The sequence below is a fragment of the Salvelinus sp. IW2-2015 genome, linkage group LG10, assembly GCF_002910315.2.
Source record: "Salvelinus sp. IW2-2015 linkage group LG10, ASM291031v2, whole genome shotgun sequence".
Taxonomy (NCBI): domain Eukaryota; kingdom Metazoa; phylum Chordata; class Actinopteri; order Salmoniformes; family Salmonidae; genus Salvelinus; species Salvelinus sp. IW2-2015.
In genome coordinates, this window is record NC_036850.1 from 16,384,918 (window position 1) to 16,406,734 (window position 21,817).

Consider the following 21,817-nt stretch of genomic DNA (forward strand, 5'->3'; position numbering starts at 1 on the left):
TCAAGCTGCAGTGTGACGGTAACTYTAAAATGGATGTTATTTTACGAAAGAAACAAGAATTTGGTTTGTGGTCCTTCGCCCATCCCCCCCAACCTTTCACAAAATCAATGTAAAGGACATACTGTAGCATACCATAAACAGGATGTACACGCTCGCTTCAACATAGGTGTTTCTCTTTAAGTCCTGTCTATTCAGTCAGATTACTTTTTGGGTAGTCATTGTGAACATAAACGCAGCAGCAGTTTAATTCACTTTCTAAAAGCAGCCTTGAATTCCATTACAAATGGCAAACCTATTCTAGTGTAAAGTCAGTGAATTCCTTTGACTAGGTAGGCCTGAGAGAAGCTCAGAAACCCATCGTGTTATGCCATTTCTGAGAGAGAATTATATCCATGAACATAACTAGCAATTATTATGAACAGCCTGATAATATGAAGTTGAAATAATTTGTTACCGATACCTATATGTTACACATTTACATTACAACACATTCGAGGGAGTTACTGCAGGGTATATTAAATACTTTACAATGGTATTTATCAATCATTGCTGTTGCCAAGGCAGCTAATACACAAACAATTTACAAAAGACACTCAAGGATATGTCCCTTCAGAGAAGGCCTGAGAGTATTTCTGTCTAGTTTTACATCTACAGATTGTCTCATTCTGGTAATACACCTGTTTCCGTTTATTCTTATAAAAGAYATTGTAAATGTTGTAAGGCATTTTCTATACAGAGTAAGTGTGGCCTCGTGAGGACCGTATAGACAGGCTGAGCTAACCCCAGTCCTCAAGTCTAGCCTGCAGATAAGCCTTACTAGTCAGGGTAGTCTACTCCTACAAGATGCAGCCAGTAGCCAGGCAAAAATAAATACTAAGTACTGGACTTGTCCTTGAAGGCTGGGGTTGTCCATTTCTGGACAATGAGAACAAAATGTAACAGCCAAATAGGAGACCCCTTAACTAGCAGCACTGCGAGGAGTCTCCCCAATATTGTGTTTCTAGGTCTGACGTACAACACAAGGCTTGAGTCAAGGCATCCAGCTGGAATGTGTAGATAGAAAACAGTAAATCTCTCAGGAGGAGGCAGTACCATAGTAGGACAATGGCGCAAACTACTAGCTAGCTCTGTCATAAATGTGCATTAGGTATGTACACAATGTATATCGATTTGTCTGAAAGTCAGATGTTGTAGGAGGAGCACATGGATTCAAACATGGCTACAGTATAAAATCCTACTTACATAACTCCACTAGGAGGTCATGAGGCTTCCCATATCGACAGCATCTCTGTCAGCTTTTTACGGCGTGACCAGCAGTTTAACTGCCGGCAAATCTGTGTGACATTGGGCACTTCAGATTATTAGTGTAGGATACTACTATCGCTCTGCCTCTGCAGCCAATAACCAGCCAAGTCTCTCAGGGACAGCATAAGAGTGAGCGACAGTAGTCAAATTAGGTGCACCGTCCTGTTTCTCCATGGTTCTGTCTGTGTGATTGTCCAGACTGTACTGGATGTGAATCATATAAAGCAATTATGAGAAATTAAATACATGGCATATCTTTCAATCCAACTGCTCATATACATCGTAAATGTTTTGTTGTTGATGTTAGGTCATTTCCAAATTGAAATTAAGAGCATAAATCAATGCAGCCAAGCATATCAGCCACACATACACACTGTAGACACCAATACCATACACACACACACAGGAATTCAACACTGCCATACTCTGGTAAGGCCAATCTGGATAGGGCGAGTCTTAAATGGCAGATGAGGGTTGGTAGAGACAGCACTTACCAGAGTATGGCACCGACTTCCAGGTCTCTCAGGAAGAACAAGGATGTGGGTAGTGTTCGAGAGATATACAAAAGGCTTGTCACAACAGTGTCTTACATTAATTTCTAACCGGCAAAAACAAATGAATCCCTTTCAATTTAAGTATATACCAAAATAAAATAGTTCTCTAAAATACTCTCTCACACATGCAAACACACACTTAAAGTAGTAATTTGGCATCCATTAACATGGCGAAGAGACAGGAGTGCTTAGATATTACACTCACTGATGTCACTATCACCTCATCTCTATCCCAATAAGACTCTGAACAAAATCTTGATTATCTCCAATTGGAAGGAGCTAAATGACCCCCACCAACCAATAGCCAGCAAACAAAGGTTGTGTTTTCAGTAAAAAGTCTAACGCTCAAAAACAGAACTGAATCAAAGCAGGCATATCTACACATGTGCTGTAAAAGAAAAAAGAAAAAAAAGCTTATCAACTGCAATAATGAAAATGAATGAAAACGATTTCCTTGAAAAACGTTGGTGTCATGATAGGAGATATTTCAGATTCTGAATTCTTTCCCTCCCAGCGTCCTGTTTGGGGATTTTTCAAATTTTGCTATAAAAATCACCCCCATTAACCTGAACCCCAGATCACAAATATAGTGCACTGTGCGACTTGTAACAAAGTTTGGCCAACTGTACGAAAGATTAGTGGTAGTTGTCATAGCGTCCCTTCCTCAGTTGTCCGGGCCCACTGAGGGTAGAGGATGGCAGGCACCAGTGGCTTAGGAACGGCAACTCCTCACCGTCTCATCGCTCTTCAAAATGGGGCTGTGCGTAGGGTGTCAGGTCAATGTGAAAAAAAATTCTGCCCCCCTGTTTCTCTCTCACACAAACACACAACCATCCTCTGTTACAATAGAACACATTTGTCTTTATCCTTGGGCTCTTTTTTGGGTTTGCGCTCCCCGGCAGAGGGCTGCTTCCCTGGGCTGGGCGTGGCTCCAGCTGCTGTTGATGATGCTGCTGCTGCTGCTGATGATGATGCTTCTGCTGCTGCTCTGTCTGCTTCGTCACTGCCCTCTGCTGGCTGCTGCACAACACAGACAGGATGGAACAGGAGAGTCAACCATAATACCTACCTGTGGCTCATTCAAGCGGGTGAATAAGCAACATTATAAACTGGGTGGTTCGAGCCCTAAATGCTGATTGGCTGACAGACGTGCTATATCAGACCGTATACCACCGGTATAACAAAACATTTATTTTTACTGCTCTAATTACGTTGGTAACCAGTTTATAATAGCAATAAGGCACCTCGGGGGTTTGTGGTACATGGCCAATATGCCACGGCTAAGGGCTGTATCCAAAAGAACAGACCTAAGCCGTGCATTATAGCTTAATTACATCACAATTACATTGAACATACAGATACATTCAGACAGAACATGTATTGTGTACAACAGATTAATGTCAGCTATATATTTAATTTCTATCTCACTAAGCCCCTGACTCTGCTATATCTATATAAACTGACAACCCTTAACCTTTTTCTCATCCTCATTCCTCATTTTTCCTACGCACCTTTCTCATCATATTCCTCATTCAATTCCACTCCTCGCATCTTCCCTCCCCCCTTCTCACAAGCTCCCCTGCTGCTCAGAGGGGTTGGGTTAAATGTGGAAGACACATTTAAGTTGAAGGCATTCAGTTGTACAATTGACTAGGTATCCCCCTTTCATTTCCCTCCCTCCCTCCCTCCCTCCCAGGCTCCTTCCCTGACCTGTGCTTGTGCTGCGGCAGCCTGCTCCTGCTCCTGGTAGTACTGGGAGGCTTGTCGGTCCTCCTCCTCCTGCAGCTTCTTGGCCAGCTCCAGGTCACTGATGCCCTCGGGGAGCTGCTCCCACTGCAGGTCCTGACACTGCTGCTCCTGCTGCAGCGACAACGCCATCAGGTAGTCCTGCATWCAGAGAGGAGAGGGGGTAAAGAGAGAGAGATAGACAGAATGAAAAAGAAAGAAAGGAAAGAAAGAAAGAAGAGAGAAAGAGAATGGGACAAGGTCAATGCGTTTCACGTCATGGTGTTTACACTGTTACCAGAGTGATGTGCCACTGCCAAGAGCTGAAGTATTAAAAAAATAAAAATAAAAGTAAGCCTAGTTGTAAGCTACAAAACACCAGCCATTTTAAAGTCAGGGCTACACACCTCTTTATTCATTCATAACCCTCATGTAGAGTGAAACCAAATATTTTCCTGAGTGCAGCATCAGACTGTCTTAATTGTCAGCTATAATATGACCTCTCAAGCATCAGTGTCTGGGTGGATGAGAGCGTGAGTAGAGATGATCCCTCCCTCTCTCTTTGTACTGGGTGAGGGTGGTGAATATGGACCCTGGCAGATGGACAAGCTGCTGGGCAGCCCTGCCACCAGGCCTAACGGGCCAGCCAATCAGCAGTCGTCACAAACGGACACAAACCACATCATGCATTATTAAACAGCCAATCGATGCAGAGCAGTACAGAGGGAGGCGCCACATGTCACGGTCATCTCCTGATCAGGCATTCAGACATTAAAACCCTGAGTGGGGGGGTTAACGGGAGAGCAGAGGAGCTTTGAACATCTATTATTAAGGAACTCTTCCCCGCTACTTCTCTAGAGCAGAGCTGAGTGCAGATGGAGCAAGCAAGGAAGCCACTGGGAAAACAGAGCCCAGATAGAGGGGATGTCTAATACTGGCTGTACCCTTTATACAATCCACTCTGTTTATCTTCAGGTAAACTCTGATTGTGACTCCCCCTGACCTAGTATGTTTGTAATACTGCACTGTGACTGTGCACCTTGTTCTCCATGGTATACATCCTCTGCAAGAGATATGTGGTGCACCCAACAGTGCGAAATGGCTGCCATGAGTCAGCTAGATGGGTGTTCAGCATTGTTTATCGTTGCTCCCATTAATGAAGTGGAACTGGATCAGAGGGCCCAATTGGCGTAGTGGTCTAGTGGTCTGACCTGGTCTATCTGGTCCTGCTGTCCGCGGTACACCGTCTCTGGGTCTGACGGGGGTCGCAGGCGGAACTCAGAGTCACAGAAGTTGCCATCCCCGTCCACATTGTGCAGGCTCTCCCACACCACCTTCTCCTCCGTCAGGAAGCCCTGGTCTGTCACCAGGAGGTACAGCTGGCCCTGATCACACAGAGACACACATTATACACTCACACACCTCTTATCACTGCCAGAAAACACATCTACACACTTTCACACCCTCTTATTCCTGTAGTGGATAACGGGTCTGTGTGTGTTTGTTTAAATGAGGGGGGCTCTGGTACTGGTAAGCATTTATCTTGGGGTCATGCGTGCTACACACACACTCTCTCCCTCTCACAGACAGGCCTGCTCCACTTCCCCCGCTATAGATAACAGGAAGAGCCTGTCCCAGCTGCAGTGATAAGGGGAGGGAGCACAAAGCAGGTGAAACCATTGTAGATAGCATTCAGACTCTCTAGGTGCTGAATAGGTCCCCATCACGTGTCTACTATGCTCCAAGGGGCATTTGTATTTATGCCCTCGCACCAGCCTCAGAACCCTGTGTACTGAACATTACATCACCTGGGACTGGGGTGTGGGGAGAGCTATTGGCAGAGGGAGGACAGGGAGAAGGGGAATGCACTAACAGTGCTCAGCTGTTAACAGATGGTTGAAAAGTCTTGGATGAAAGAAAGTCCCCGTGTGTCAACATCCCACCATACATACAAAGGGGTGATCTGATCCGGAAGTTAGCAATACGTTTCAAATAAAGGTTTATCTGGGACTGAGTGATATGAATTCGGTAACGTTATGCAATTAATTTATATAACACCCTTTCCCACTACTAAGAGGACAAGGCAGACTTGACTTGTTTTTGTTCATAATGGACGCTGGTTTGGGGACGCTGTAGCAGAGGAAAGTAAGGAAGACCCATTCACAGTAAACAGTACTGCAAGGCCCCATTTGTCATAACCATGAAACAGTGGATATTGTCTCGTCAATGACTTGAGTAGTCAGTCACCTTGAACTTGATCATGGTGCTGAAGTGGTTGTTCCTGAAGAACACACAGAGCTCTCCTTCCTGCACGGTGGACGTGAGCTCACACAGGCCGTGGTACGTCAGCTGGGTGGCCGTGCTGTGCAGAAACTGCTCGGCTACAAAGCCTGCAGGCAGAGAGAGAGAGGGAGAAAGAGAGAGGGAAGAGGAGAGAGAAGGCGAGTCAGTGAGAGACAGACACACAAGACCGACAATGACCGATAGGCTGACAGAGACAAAGACTTATGGACTGATAGAGATATAAAGTGATGTACAGACAGACAAGGATATAGACACACTGACCTATAGAATGAGACACAGAGAGCGAGAGAGCGCAAGAGATAGAGTTGTATTGAGTGATAGTTAGGGAGAGACAGGGTGATGATCTAAGACAAGGAGAAACTAGAAAGACAGTGGAGAAGCACTGGAGAGGTTGGGAGAAACAGACGACGTAGCTCTTCACCCCGCTAACTGACTCACTCTGTCATTATTTATTTATTTGTGTGATGTTAAAATGTTTACTCTATTCTACTGAGCCATTTACTTTATGTTCGTATTGTTATCTTTTATTCTTTCTTATTGTTGTTGCATTGTCAAGGAACCTGCAAGTAAGCATTTCGTTGGACGATGTATACCATGCGTATCCCATATATACGACTAATAAAACTTAAACTTGATGCTAAAAGCATAAAACATTCAGCCCAGAAGAAAACGTGCCTATGACAGGAGAACTGCCCTGGGTGAGCAATACGAGCAGCGTGAGAGAGGGAAAGGAATAGAGCTCAACTAAAGTCAGTCGTCCACAGGAATGTTTAGGCCAGGCCTCCGTTTATCTGCTCAGTGCAATAGGAGGAAATGTCGGCCTTATCAAGCAGCCTGGGATGTGTAGTGGAGAGGCAGCGAGAAAGAAAGCAAGCAACACATCCCCCCAGTCGGTCGGTCCACCCACCTTCCCCAGCCAGCTCACTGCTGGCCGACTGTTTGCAGGAGATTATCTTCTCCACCAGCTGGTTGTAGCTGCAGTTACCCACTGCCTTCACTGTGTCGCCCATCTGGAGGGAACATAAAAGAGGAGAGGGCATTCATCAACCATTGTTGTGTTTTCCTTTGCAGTGAAGAACAAGCGACAAGAGCGTATTGTCATGTTCTCAAAAGAAAAATATTCAAGAGGAGCTGTACGCTAACCAGTCAATCTGAAGTAATTTTTTTCAAAAATAATGTGTGGAGTTGGTTTATTGTCTATTTGACAAACGCCTATAGGAGTACCACAGTATGAGTCATAATACCCATAAAACCTAGTGGTCAAACAGGGAAATGGTTCCAATCATTGTTCCACCATTAATTTTTCCCATTTTAGAAACACTTCACTTGTTTCGTGTAGGCTTACACTGGCGTGATGCTTTGATAACCATGTAAATCTCTCTAGGACAAGGTGACTTTTAACAATATATTTGCCTGTATATCATAGTAATAGTTACATGGGTTTAAAGGTAGACTTATGACGTTGCCGTGAGCAGCACCGTAGTTACTGCATTGAGCGCGATGCAATACTTTGCTCTCACAGTCACACAGAGTATCTGGGCATGTGCACGGGTTTGCTTCACGCTGCTACAACGTCGTAGCTACAGGCCCAAAACAGCAGAGAAGTTCAGCCTCAGGCTTCAACGTTCTGTTATTGCGGATATTGCATTTATGTCAACTCGCTCAGTCTACTTTTAAAGGGGGCTCAGAGAGGGAAGGGTTCTCACCTGCAGGTCCACCAGCCAGCCGTGGTAGAGAGGGATGTCCAGCAGGTCAAAGACAATGCACTCTGGGGTGTACTCAAAGACCCGCACCCCTGTGAACTTCACGTTGACATCCAGCCCTGTCTGCAGCTTGTGCAGCACCGCCATGGCATCACTCATATTCTGGGGGACAACAAATAGAAAGTCATGTTCCTTTTCAAGGTTTTTAGCCAGGGATGTTAGTCTTTGTAGAATTATTTTTGACTACGGCATTGAAATAAGATTTGACATTGGAAGAAATGTTGAGGACAGTGAACCAACTACTGTCACATACTACAGCAGTTACAGCTAGAAAAACAGCAGACTCACCCACAGAAACCTACTAGTTTGAACTATCAGTTAAGTATACAAACTGTACAAATCAGAAAGTGTTCCGACCAAGGAACTTCCTGTCTACCGTACTCATCACGCCCTCCTGTCGTTCGCCACTCAGACACACAAAAGACTAACAAGACCCGTCTGTAGCAACGCGCATGCCCCGCCCACCTGAGGATCTGTCTTTTTCAGCCATCTATTTCCTGTGTTTGAGGGACGCGAAATGCACTTGTAACTTGAATCTCGCTGGATTTATTGCTTTCACTTTACTTCTGTGACTTCATCATACATTTCCTTGTGCCTGTCGTTTTTTCCCGTTAATGTTATGTCCGCGGAAATGTTTGTAATGACCTGTCAAACACATCCCAGTAACGTCTGAAATAAGCTGAATGGAATACATAGTCTTTCAGTTGCATCTATAAGAACACTAAAGCTTCTTCGGAGATGTAACACATCATTTCAACACAAGAAAGAGAAGAAAGATTGGTGCACATTTTTTGTGGAATTGAAAAAAGTMATAAATTGCTACAGTTGAAATGTTGACAAATTAAATTATTGAAATGAAAGCAACTTCCGAAAATGAACAGTCGGATTACAGTGATATTATGTCTGAACTCGCAAACAATTCAAAGTATGTATAGATAGGAGTAATCTAGAGCCAAACGTGTTGAGGGTATCCTGCTATTGGCACAATTGTTGAATTATGCAACAGAACGTGACAACAACAGTCATTAATAAGGCAGTCTAGACAGCACAGGTGAGTGCAGGTAGACCTAGACAGAGCAGGTGATTGCAGTTGGACCTAGATTCCTAGACAGTGCAGGTAGACCTAGAGTCCTAGACAGAGGAAGTGTTTGTTGTTGCAGCCCAGTTCCACCCCTTTATGTTAATGTTTTCATTTATGCAAATACACCCATTGTATTTCTGCAAAATGTTGCACATACACATTTTCTTTATTTTAACACAAAATATAAAAGAAATACCTGATACCATTATAAAATGTATATATGAGTGCACTCCCCCGAAAAACAAACACCTGAATTCCCAACAAAATCCCTGAACTCCATTCATTATTTTTCCATGCCAGTAAAATGTTTAATGTGCTATAATTCAGTCAATCCTCAATCCTTCATCTATTGTGCAACTGTTGCATTTATTAGAATTGCTTTTAAAACCTTTTAACAATTTTGATGACCGTCTGTCACAGGGAGCCTTCTGCAGCTGTCCCCCCACCCCACACACGCACAGAGAGGTGAGAATGGGTGGCTTTGTGTGTTTTCTTAATTTTCTAAGAGGATAACCTGTCAATAAGAGGGAAAATAAATCCCCAAAAGCAGGGAGATTCTCCAGCTTTCGCACTTAGCGGTGTGAGTCGTTGAAAAGCCTTTCGCTGGACGATCTGTGTGTGTGTGTGTGTGTGTGTGTGTGGATTAGGACTCCTGTGGACAGTTGTGGGGAGGATTAGTATGGTTCATGTAACAGACCATGCAGCTGCTCCACTCCAAGGGAAGAGAGCTTCAGTCACATGACATCAGATGAACCCCCTGAGAGCTACTGATTAGCGCTTCACTAAGCAGGGGGGGCTTCATCCACTTTCACAGTGCTTTGCTGTTTACACTATATATACACAACATTATGTAGACACCGCTTCAAATGAGTGGATTAGGCTATTTCAGCCACACCTATTGCTGACAGGTGTATAAAATCGAGCACAGCCATGCAATCTCCATAGACAAACATTGGCAGTAGAAAGGCCTTACTGAAAAGCTCAGTGACTTTCAACGTCATAGGATGCCACCTTTCCAACAAGTCAGTTCGTCAAATTTCTGCCCTGGAAACGTTTAGGAGCAACAACGACTCAGCCGCGAAGTGGTAGGCCAAACAAGCTCACAGAATTGTCTGTCCTCTGTTGCAACACTCACTACCGAGTTCCAAACTGCCTCTGGAAGCAACATCAGCACAAGAACTGTTCGCAGGGAGCTTCATGAAATGGGTTTCCATGGCCGAGCAGCCGCACACAAGACTAAGATCACCATGCGCAATGCCAAGCGTCGGCTGTAGTGGTGTAAAGCTCGCTGCAATTGGATTCTGGAGCAGTGGAAACGCATTCTCTGGAGTGATGAATAATGCTTCACCATCTTCACCAGTCCGACAGTCAAATCTGGGTTTGGCGGATGCCATGAGAACTCTGCCTGCCCCAATGCATAGTGCCAACTGTAAAGTTTGGTGGAGGAGGAATAATGGTCTCAACATTTTTTGGGGTCATGTAGTCTATCATTGAGACACACAGCAAGGATTCTCTCTGCTTTATCCTCCTTGTTTTCCTACTTGTATTCTTGAGGACAGGTGMTAAAGCACAAGTCAAACGTGAGTCAGCGCTGTGTATACAAAATGTGCCTACAAGCAAAAACACACACACTGACAAGTGCACACACAACTGTGTGGGCACTGCGTCTGTCTGGTGGGTGGCGAAGCTGGCAGCACAGTAAGAGATCAGGAACGTGCTCGCCCACTGCTCCCGCTCTGCCCAACATGCTGCCTGCTCTGCACACCCACACCCTCCTGCTGTGTGGCCAAGCCCTGCTCCACTCGGCTCTAGCCACTCACAGACTACAGATGATGACCAGACTACATTAAGTAATGCCACCCTAACCACACTAATCATAAATTCTGTGCTGAATATGGGATCCACACAGAGCCTGTGGTATTTGCATGTGATGATGTACAATAGACTATTCCGTGGTCACTGGACAATGAAGGCCAGTATTCAATGGTTCCACTCCAGCTTTTACGGAAGAGGGAGACTGATTGGATAAACAGGCCGGCCTTCCTGTCACATGTTCCACTARCAGGCTGGGAGCCAGATCAATATTTAATTCCCACAACCCTGTGGCAGAGCCACACACACACGACCACGCTCATCCACCAGCTCAAACCAGCTGGTCTCACACACACACTCTGCTTCCACTGGGGACTGGGGAGTGACTCCAGACCTCCATCCGCTGGCAAATCAGGGTGATAGGACCACGAGGCTGACTGATAGACTGATTGAAAGACACAGGCAAGAGCTTTGCTTCAGTTTTCATGTCAAAGGCACACTGGACAGCTCCCCGAGTTTTATGGAGATCTGGCACAAAACTTTATTAGGTAGMCTACGTCAGTTTTTAAGTCTGCATTTTAGTCTACAACTGTGCACTCTTAAAATCCACAATCATGTATATATACAGCAACACACTCCCATCCTGCTACATTATTTTTTAGGAGCATCTCTATCTCAATAAAATAGAATATTCTATATCATATAACCACAAAAACGCTGTCAAGTGAATAGTGCTACAGCGTGCAAACTCTCAGGAGTGTCCTTTATCATGGGAACATTACCATGACCAGTCTTTATAGAATAAACCTTCACTAAGCTCTCCAGTCGCTGAGTTACTGTTTAACAACAGCCAAGCAATTGCTATTTTAATCCTCATATCCTCCTCCGACAGATGATGGTTTGAAGCCAGAGTTTATAAATAGAACTCTGTTATGAACTCGTTCAACGCTCTTCAAAATCATAAAAGGAGCTTGACTATTCAAATATGCAGCAGACAATATCAAACAAAGGCAAGAACAAGATTATATATASATATATATATTTATTTTTGAATCTTTTACAAATGTATTATATTTTGGTTTGGCATGCACATTGGCATGCTAAAGACTCCCTAGTGAAAGACAGCCTCCCTAACTCTCTCTCTACCCTATCTCTATTCATGGTGTGAGGCTCCTTCCGTTCCTGGTCGAGTGCTCTCCTGCCGTGTTGAGGCAGGGCTTACACAGCCAAATCTAACAGGAACCAACAACTGTTTCTGCCCCAGCTAACAGCACAGAGCCTGCCCTAAACTCCACCAAATGGCCTATCCACACACGGACACACACAGTACACACACACGCTACAGAGCCTGGTGTTCTGGACCATAGCCCAAGATTAGACCACCATAATTACAATGAGTCCAACACCATTTCATTTGAGCGTTGCTAGTTTTTTCAGCTTAAATTCACACAACGTACCAGGAGCTTGGAGAGCTACGACTGTACAGCAGTCAGAACATTCTCCTCGGACAGTAATCCAGACTCTGGTATGTACACACGCACACATTACTTCTCTCCTTCCCGAGCGATGACGTCCGTGAAGGGAATAACATCCACAAATGTGCTGGTTCTTTGCCACAGCAGAGTGGAGAGGAAGAGGAGAGAGGCCGTGCCCTTCCCACATTCCAGGCAGGCAGCAGGGATGAGAGCGTGGATGGGAGCGTGGATGGGAGCGTGGATGGGAAAGCCATCCCTGCCAGGCCATGTGAACCACTCAGAGCCCCAGCACTGGCCTCGATCTGAACTCAGCCATGCATGCCTGAGCACCCTCCCACAGCGATGTGAAGAGACATGATCTGCCCCTCATGACCCGTGCTGTGCCATAGGCCTGGCAAGAMGCGGCTTATGTAACCTATATAGGGGCTAAAAGCAGCTCTGGGGCAGTTTTCCATATAACCATAATCATCACGCCGCTTATTTTCATCTTACATAAATATACATTCATTGGTATTTTTCTGGAGATTCATTCCCAATGCAAATGTTGTGCAAATGCACTGACGCAGATGCACATGACTGTATAAATACTCATCTTAGCATTACATCGTTGCCCATTAGAATATGATATATTTTTGGATAGAAGAACTGCAGTCACTAAACGGCAGGCAGGGATATTTTAGGCTGGGAAGTGAGAACAAGTGAGCCCCCCTGGCGCGGTGCGAGTTAATAGTGTGATGCTGCGGCTTTGCTTTTTGGCTGCTGCTCTGCCATCAGAGATCTAAGCGGAARAGGGAGGTACYCAACAGCCTAGAGCCTGCCTGCCTCTCCCTCTCAGCATTCTCACTCATCCTGCATGCCTGTCTGATTCTCCAACATGAGCCACAGACAGACACAAAGAGAGATGGATCGGCAGACATGCGTATGATCAGTGAATAACTGCCCTTATTGATTGTGTTTAAGCAACAACAGTCCTTACCTGCTCATAGTTTAGCCGCTGGGCTTCAGAGATCTCTTTCGGCTTGGCATCGAGGATGTAGTCTCCTGCAGGGGAGCGAGAGCGAGGGAGAGAGGAAGCAACATCAGAGGACCTGGGGATACAGGCTAATTAAAGCAACCATAGACACAGGGGAGCTGAGAGAGAAAATATCATCAGGGTAGAGCCCTGCCCGCTCACCAGTGACATCACAAGGCTTACGGACCGCATGCTTACGTCAATCCCATGTGAAGAGGTGATATTATCGACTACGTTCTGATTCCATAAGAAGTGTCTAATCTTCAGTGAGAAGCGGGACGTTGAGTGTTAAGCGCTGTCCAGCTGTTTTTCCAGGAAGGGCTCGGCCAGGCATGCAGGGTCAGTCGAGCCCTGGCCAGTGGGGAGCCGCTAGAGACGTGTTAAGGGCTTTGTGTAGGACCTAGGAAGAGCAGCCACTGGGGCAGGCAGGGAGAGCCTTGTGAAGAGCCCTGTGGTGCTAATCACAGTGCACCTGTCATCCACCCATTAACATCGCACCCAACTCCACCCTCCCCTCTCTGAGCAACACACAGCGGCAGTGTCCAGCTGTCGAAAACATACCCACTCGCAAGATATTTGATGTTACAAGAATGATTCTGTGAGACTTTTATATGTGAAAAAAATAAATAAATAGGCCTTCTTTTTCCTCATAACCCAACGATTGCTTTCTTACTTTAACAAAGTGAGCCAGTAGTCAGTGTATTTGAGAGCCAGGGAGCTACTCTGATTCAATCTCCATTTCCTCTCCTCAGACACAGGCTTCCTCAGCCCTGGCCATGAATGCACCCAGCTGAGGCCAGTCAACTGACTCTGACATTTCTATGCCCAGGGAACCCCCGGCCATACCCCCCCTACCTCCCTCCGCCTGCCCCGTTCCCCGCCAGCTGACTCTAGACTGTGCTCTCCCTGCCTGGGCCTCAACTGCTGCTGTTGATGATTCACTGGCATGCTCCACAGAGTACTAAATCCCAACATCGACCAGCAGCCTCTAATACAACATACATCTCCTCCACTTCTGCCCTTATGGGCCTCACAGTAGTTATTAATACAGCGTCTGAATCAGCCCACGTTAAATGGGGCTCTTTGTGAGCAGCTCTTTTTCACAAGCCATTATTTTTTTGTCTGGGCATAAAACAATAACTGTGCGTAATGAAGTGCAATGGTGAGGCTAGGAGACAGGCCTATCTGCCTGTTCCTGGACATTACACAAGATGAACGGTTTGACCAGGGACCAAACCATTCATTATGAGCTCTCAGCCACTAGCTGGAGTAAAGACAAAGCCGTCTCCACAAACACAGAGCCGCAATTTATGGGCACTTGTGAAAGAAGAGCAGAGATGACTCAGAGGCATATCTGGGATGATACGCGCACACACAGCSTGCATAACGCAGTTAAAGGTCGGCAATGTACAGAAGAGGGATGGCTACAACCATGAGCATTCCTCCGAGGAAATCTAACACGACACAGTCGGAAAAACAGGAGTTGCATGAAATGAAAACGCTGTGCTTCATTACTGCTTGTCACCTGTGATTTGCAGAATGGTTGAAGTGCTCACTGTGAGTCAGGGTACTCGAAAGAGACAGGGAATGTTTTTACACTGAGAACTTGGAATCAACCATGGGTATCTGTAGGAGCAGATGAGCAAGGTGCAGAGAGGCAGACAGAGGGAGCAATCAGGGGATTCCATCAGCGGCACAGTGAGGGAGAGGGCCCTGAGTGGGTGGGAGAGGGGGTAAAGGCCTCTCTGTGGCTTCTTACTGGTATTGAACATAGAGCTATGGGGTTGGAGTGAGTTCTGTGTTCCATCAGACCCACACACTAGGCTACCTCTAAAATATCTAAAGATGGGCAACTATGTCGCTCAATGTGCTAATGCTTTGGGTCAGTCTGAATGGTCTCCTCTCTCAGGGTTTCATGTCAGTTGACCAGCAGGGTAGTTTACAGTTTCTTGCTTTCCTCCTCTCTTATAAAAAAAAGTATTTGGAGAAGGTCAAATTAGATTTGCCTGGTCATAACGTAGTCTGATAATGAAATGCACACACTGTAGATTATACTTTTTCTTCCAACAAAATGAACCAAACTCCAATTGGAATTGAATTGCATGCATTAATCAGTCACGGACAGCAAGCGCTATGGACTCACAGAGGCAGATTCTGTGGGGAGGAAACTTAAGGCTATCCCATTAACAGAGTTCAACAACAGACAATTACTAATTCTAAATTAYATTTTCCTAGCCAATGCATCCAAAAAAAGTAACATTAACCAAAAGGTAACAACGTTATTGCTTACAATCATTATTACCCCTGGTACAAAACACACTAATGAGAAGTCAAGTCAACATTTGAGTTAGGCCTAATGAAAAATACTTGAAGAGAAGCAGCAAACTGAGAAATCTAATGAACATTCCCCATGACTGACATCAAAAATATATTTCCTGACAATGAAGAATCATTCCTCTGTTTCCCAATCACATTTTGCTGTTATATTCTATCTTGGTAGCTAACTAACTAATCTGTCCCCCAAAGAAGCACTACAGTGTAAACTGTAATTAAACCATGGTGATAAATATCCTTACCCATAAATTAACGACAGTCTGTGTCTTGGCCCATAATGACTAATACAGATTAAATCAAAACCAGTTGAATCTGCTAATCACATGCAGAATGTAGGACAATGTAGCACAAACAGTCAGGAGTCTTTTGGTACAAACTGACCTCTATACCGAACCCCCAAATGATCATATGAAAGTAAACAACTCCCATGGCATGACTAATGTGGATACATTTCAGGACTTCTGGCGTCTCTCAGAACATGACAGCTGGTGGCTCCATCTCTCTTATAGTTAGAGATGTTATTGACGCCTAACAGTCATTATATGATGCATTTAGCTAGAACACACTCAAAACGGGACACTAGTCATGGCACCAGTCAAAGAATTATAGAGCTTGTAAAATTGAAGCCAAACTGACCACTGCCATGAAAAGAGGGCTTGGCTATAGTGACAGTGATTTTTTTTCTCTATAGCTTAGATGAGAATGCCTTTAGTAACAGGACACCMCTGGTTCTACATCATAACAGCACCCAGCTATGGAGGGAGGCAGTGGGGTCAGCGTGCCACACATGGAGAAAGAACACAGCTCCTGTTTCCCTGACGTTAGCAGGGCTTGGTCCACAGGGATTCTTCAGTCCTCCTGGTCAATCTATACTGGACCTTACCACCTGACCTCACATGGGTATTAGCGATGCGCGGGTGAGCTGTTTGTTCATCCGCACCCGCCCGCAATTGCTAATAACTCATCCGCAACCGCTGATGAAAATCTGAAGCCCTCACCCGACCCACAAACATAGAAAATGCATTGTACAGTCGGAGATGGAAAACATTTTTGACAGGCATTTTTAGATAGCCTACCAAAATGTTGGAAATTATAAGCAGGCCTATGTTATTCAACTTGTCTATAATTAGATACAGGAGGCTTCTCTTCTGTTATTACTTCTTATCCTAGAAGACTAAATAAACCTTTGTTCACCAGAATAATGTTAGAAATCAATAGTATTAATGTTTCAATCTATACTGAACAAAAATATGTAATGTGTTGGTCCCATGTTTCATGAGCTGAAATAAAAGATCCCAGAAATGTTCCATACGCACAAAAAGCTTATTTCCCTAAAATTTGTTTATATCCCTGTTAGTGAGAATTTCTCCCTTGCCGAGATAATCCATCCACCAGACAGGTGTGGCATATCAAGAAGCTGAATAAACAGCATGATCATTACGCAGGTGAAACTTGTGCTGGGGACAATAAAAGGCCACTCTAAAATGTACAGTTTTGTCACACAACGCCACAACGTGCAATTGGCATGCTGACTGCAGCGATATCCACCAGAGCTGTTGCCATAGAATGTAATGTTAATTTTCTCTACCATAAGCCGCTTGTTTTAGAGAATTTGGCAGTACGTCCAACCGGCCTCACAACCGCAGACCACGTGTAAACGCGCCAGCCCAGGACCTCCACATCYRGCTTCTTCACCTGCGGGATCGTCTGAGACCAGCCACCCAGACGGCTGATGAAACTGAGGAGTATTTCTTTCTGTAATAAAGCTGTTTTATGGGGAAAAACTCATTCTGATTGGCTGGGCCTGGCTCCCCTGTGGGCCTGCCCTCCCAGGCCCACCCATGGCTGCGCCCCCTGCCCAGTCATGTGAAATCCATAGATTAGGGCCTAATGAATTTATTTCCATTGACTGATTTCCTTATATGAACTGTAACTCAGTAAAATCATTGAAATTGTTGCATGTTGAGTTTATATTTTTGTTCAGTATAGTTGAAATTGTTAAAGTGTGTTTTCTTTCCTATTTCATCTCTGCTTCTCTGACACAGCAAATACGTTTAGGGACCAAGGAGAAAATTGAATAACTTTTAAAATAACATGAAAGATTTGACATGCAAAATGTCCAAATGACATCAGTTTCACTGGTTAAGGAAATTAAAAGCTGTTAAAACGACACAACATGTTTTTGATAAGATCTCAGTCTGGGCTTGGATGCATATTTTATGTGGTTTAAATAATAAGATAATAATAATAATAATAATAAAGATAAGGTGATGGCTTACATTTGTCCTATTTTACACTTTTATGATGCTGATAAAGATAGCACCGCTATCTTTATAGATGGTCCCTAACCGCGCATTCATTCTCTCAAGATGCTGAAAGAAAAAAATAATATTTCTCCACTTCTGTTCAACTTTCAAAATGTATATTTGGTGTATAATTTTACTGCAAGAAATGCTTAATTCTGCTAGAGTTAATATTATATTAGGCGATGTGAGAGGTTATAGACCTACAGTCAGTCCAGATTTCAGTTAGGCTACTATTTCATTTAACCCATCTGAACAGTACAGTTCCTTTGATGTGCCATTTTGAATTCCACGTCTTGAGACTGTGGAATCATCACACATGACATAGCCAGAACTGATATCATCCTCTTGTACCACTTCTCTACATTTTCCCCAAACATCAACTCTCCATTTCGCAGCTTTTCTACTATTGAATTAAACTCCGACATTGTYCTTTTTGCCTCAGTGGAACGATTTTTAAAAACTTTTTCTGCCCAAGTACCCAAATGCATTTGGCAATTGGCGTGTATTTAGGGCGCTACAGTTAGGCTACACACTAACGCCAGATATAAATAATGACAGCAAAACCTCAAWGTAGTCTATAGATATGAATTGCACAAGAATTATACATTTATGGATTTTTTTATGCATTGTTTCTCTTTATTCAACCTGCCTTTCCTCCATACAATATTTTATGACCCTAAACCCACCCACCCCACCTGTGGGGACTCCAGGCATATCACTAATGGGTATACAAGTCCATATGCACTCTTCTGAGGGCAGGTCTAGCAGCTAGGTGACAACCAGAATGCGTATAATGACCCAGGTAGAGTATTGAATTTATTACAGAATCTTCCAAAATACTGTAAATCCAATTCATTTATTGGGTGCGTTCGTAAATTCAACCTGGCAATCTACTCCGATTTCAAAGCACTCTAGTTTGAAAGTGTCAAGAATAATTGATGAATTTACGAACGCACTAAACTCGGTTGTTAGGACAGTTGTAAATAAACATTGGCTAAAACTTTTTATTAAATTGTTAACAGTGACACAGATGAAGTCCCTAACCCTAATCCTGATAACATGAAAACACTAACCAGCTCTGCTAGGGAGAGTAAAATGTTCAGAGGGAGGTGCCCTCTTATTTGTGTGTGGAAGAAGCTAGCAAGCTAGCCAACTTTAGTAATTTAGCTTGGGTGCTTCGCTGCGGTTCTGAACTCAGAACGCTTGGATCAACCCTACTCGTCGGCCAAAGTGTGCAATCTGACAACGCTCTGAATTTACAAACGGCCCAGAGAACACTGACACTCTAGAGTGAATTTACGAACGCACCCATTGTATTCACTGGCTAAAAATTAAGTGGAGATTTATTTTATTTAGAAGGAAAACTCAGGTAATATTGGCATATGGGTGATTTCACAGCAGCTATGCAATTACTGTGTGCCATTGCTTAAATCATATGAAATCCATATTATATAGCAATTTATCTTAAAGCTAGGAGGCAGCAAATCCAGTCTACTGAAGGGAGGCGAGGAAATTAGTAAAATAAGACTGAGGGGCCAGGCAGGCAGTGAGGCAGGTCCTGTGATTATTCATACAGTAATGCCTTCTCAGGCAGTAGGACATAATTACAGCCCTCCAGTACTCTGTCATTAAGGTCACATTGCACTTCCCAGGCTAGTTTCTACTACAGCTCAATACTCCACTGCACTGGTGTACTAAATTTACAGCCAGAATAGCATTTTGTGACATGGCCCTTCTAGGCAGGTACAAAACCAAAGAAAAATACAGTATTGTCCATTGCCTTTGAGCACTGTCAAGGTGGCTTGTATTTTTATCAGGTTTAAAATACAGGTCACAACCGTCCGTAAACTTAGAGAAATACTAGAGACCGGGAATAAACGGTACACTTCACCCTCCAGGAGGGCAACTAAAGAACAGGTCACTGATTTAAATGACATTCGGGTCTTTGGTTYGGTAAACAGATTCTCACTTATACTCACCAAGATATTCCATCAACTGTTCAGCAGTTATGATCTCCATCATTGGTGGCATCTTCACCTGTAATGGAACCACATACATTATTTAACAAACCAAGCAACATGACTAAAGTTAGCCAGGCCAATAGAACCTGGCTGACAGGCATCTCCCTCCCCCATGATTATGGTTCACAGTAAATCCACCCACACCTGGGAAGTGGAAAGCTGTGTTTAAAGTCACCAGAAGTGCACTGTCAGCGGTTGCACGACTGTCAGCACAGACACAGGCGTTTGAAGCAAAGAATTCTGTTTACAGTCACTTTTATGTCACACATTCTCACAGTAGGTAGTGAGGTTTTAGGGAAGATTTCAGACACCTGAGACACAGAGCTGCAGTTTAAGTTGTGAAGCCACATACTGAATCAGAATCTCCACTGCCTGCCAACCAACCGTCACTGACAGTAATTAAACGTTATCTTTATGATGTAAATGAAACCAGAAGATATAAAAATGACTCAATTGGAAGCTCTCAGAGACTACTTATAAGAAGAGGGACTGAGCTGCCAAGGCCGCAGCATGGGGAAAATATAAACAACTGGGTTGGGTCTATGGTATAATTGGTCAATGTGACCTGTCAACAACCTCCATCCCAAAATTACAATAATTACGTATTAAGAGAAACTAAAGATGAGTTCATATGAGTGGTATAATTTGAACTTTAACTTAAATTCTCCCCAAATGAAGGAATGTTATTTATGAATCTTCAACTTTTCATGGTATTCTATATTCTGGCAGGTGACAATAGTTTATTTTACAACTGATCATTCAATTCAATTTTATACTGATAATACATCAGATAGCGTAGTAATGATGACCAGTTTCAAATGTACTTCTCTATTAGTAATTTAGAATTGACAAATAATAGATGTGGAAATGTTACAAATGGCATCATGCACACCACATGTAAACTTGTCTCAGAGGTCTGGTTATGATGTCAGTCATTTACCTTCCATGCCAACAATAGGACATTCATAATTGCCAGCAATGGGCATGGGCCGTTCTCGTTCTGTGTAATGATAGGTGTGTTTTCCTCCTTCCACTTGATCCACTTGATGTGGTATATGGACTGGCCAGCGCCCCGGTCCTTGGTGCACGGGATCTTAGTTCCATCAGCCCCATACTCGCTCTGTAGTGTTATTGCCAACCCCTTGTCCTCCACCCCTTCACTGTTGAGATCGAAACTGGGACAGGACTTAAGGTTCGAGAAAGACTCAAGTGAGTCGACGCTCCTAGATTCTGCCGCGATGCACGGGTCACTCCCACTCCGCAAACCCTCGCATATGGTTTTGTCAATCGCAACTCCACATTTAACGTTTCCCGTATTTGTTTTGTCCGGACATAGGTGTGTCGGTTTTGCCAGCATCACTAGTTCAACTGACTCACAACCCAACACCTCAGCTTGACCATCTGTAATCCTTGACCCCATCGAGGAGGGCTCGCCATCCGTTTTGTTGTTTACTAACTTTGAGGTGGCACCCTCGCTATTTCCTGTAGCGAGCTGCGTGCCATATCCCATCCCGTTACTCAAATGATCTCCAGATCCAGAGGGCAATGTCTCCGACCAACCACTCGATTGAATGTTCTTCTCTTGCACCGGGAGAGACTCGATCATATCTGCCATATCTAATTTCTCAACACTGGAGATAGCATTACTAGTAGTGCTAGGGGCACTACTGGAGCTAGTAGTACAACTAACCAAAGTACTGAGAGAATGCTCACTAATCTTGCACGTATCGGTGGCTCCCTTCATTCCGCCAACTGTTTTAATATCACACATTTCTCCTGCAATAGTAGCACATAGAGTACTTCCTCCAACATCTCGATGCAGGTTTGCATTTTTCTCCATTTCGATGTACACACTGTCGACAGCTTTTAGCTAGCTTAATTGCAGCTCCAGCTTCAGCCCCACAGACGCCATGACATATCTGCCAGTGACGTCACTGTAGAAGAGCCCACAGAGTTCTGGAAGAAATGCCTCTTCAGGCCAAAGAGAGGCAGTAGAGAATAACGGGAGATTTGAGTGCTGTTTTTCATAATTTGGGTGTGCTGTGTACATTTTTAATCCGTTTGCAACAAATTACACATGCTTTCTCGGCATGGTTTCCTGTCATTTTTACATTAATATTAATTG

At 44.1% G+C, this 21,817-nt stretch overlaps 1 protein-coding gene across 2 annotated transcripts; it reads right to left on the reverse strand.

The window, feature by feature from the left end:
* Positions 1-2,251: 2,251 nt before the first annotated feature.
* LOC111969383 (ubiquitin carboxyl-terminal hydrolase MINDY-2) lies at positions 2,252-21,623 on the reverse strand. 2 transcript variants are annotated; one of them, XM_023995481.2, is made up of 9 exons: positions 20,633-21,623; positions 19,651-19,708; positions 12,996-13,060; positions 7,595-7,753; positions 6,796-6,898; positions 5,832-5,974; positions 4,796-4,969; positions 3,570-3,746; positions 2,252-2,879 (listed from the first exon to the last, which is right to left on the reverse strand). In XM_023995481.2, the coding sequence occupies exons 1-9, from the start codon at positions 21,530-21,532 to the stop codon at positions 2,700-2,702; spliced, it is 1,959 nt and encodes a 652-aa protein (XP_023851249.1). In that variant the 5' UTR covers positions 21,533-21,623; the 3' UTR covers positions 2,252-2,699. The 2 variants fall into 2 exon arrangements, with proteins under 2 accessions (XP_023851249.1, XP_023851250.1); XM_023995482.2 differs by having other exon boundaries at positions 2,615-2,876.
* Positions 21,624-21,817: the final 194 nt, after the last annotated feature.

Excerpts from the sequence above, each read along its gene's own strand:
- LOC111969383 (XM_023995481.2), bottom strand. The coding sequence starts at position 21,532 with ATGGAGAAAAATGCAAACCTGCATCGAGATGTTGGAGGAAGTACTCTA. Across the intron at positions 7,754-12,995 it reads AGCGGCTAAACTATGAGCAG|AATATGAGTGATGCCATGGC; the intron begins GTAAGGACTGTT and ends GTTGTCCCCCAG. Across the intron at positions 2,880-3,569 it reads CTGCCGCAGCACAAGCACAG|CAGCCAGCAGAGGGCAGTGA; the intron begins GTCAGGGAAGGA and ends TGTGTTGTGCAG.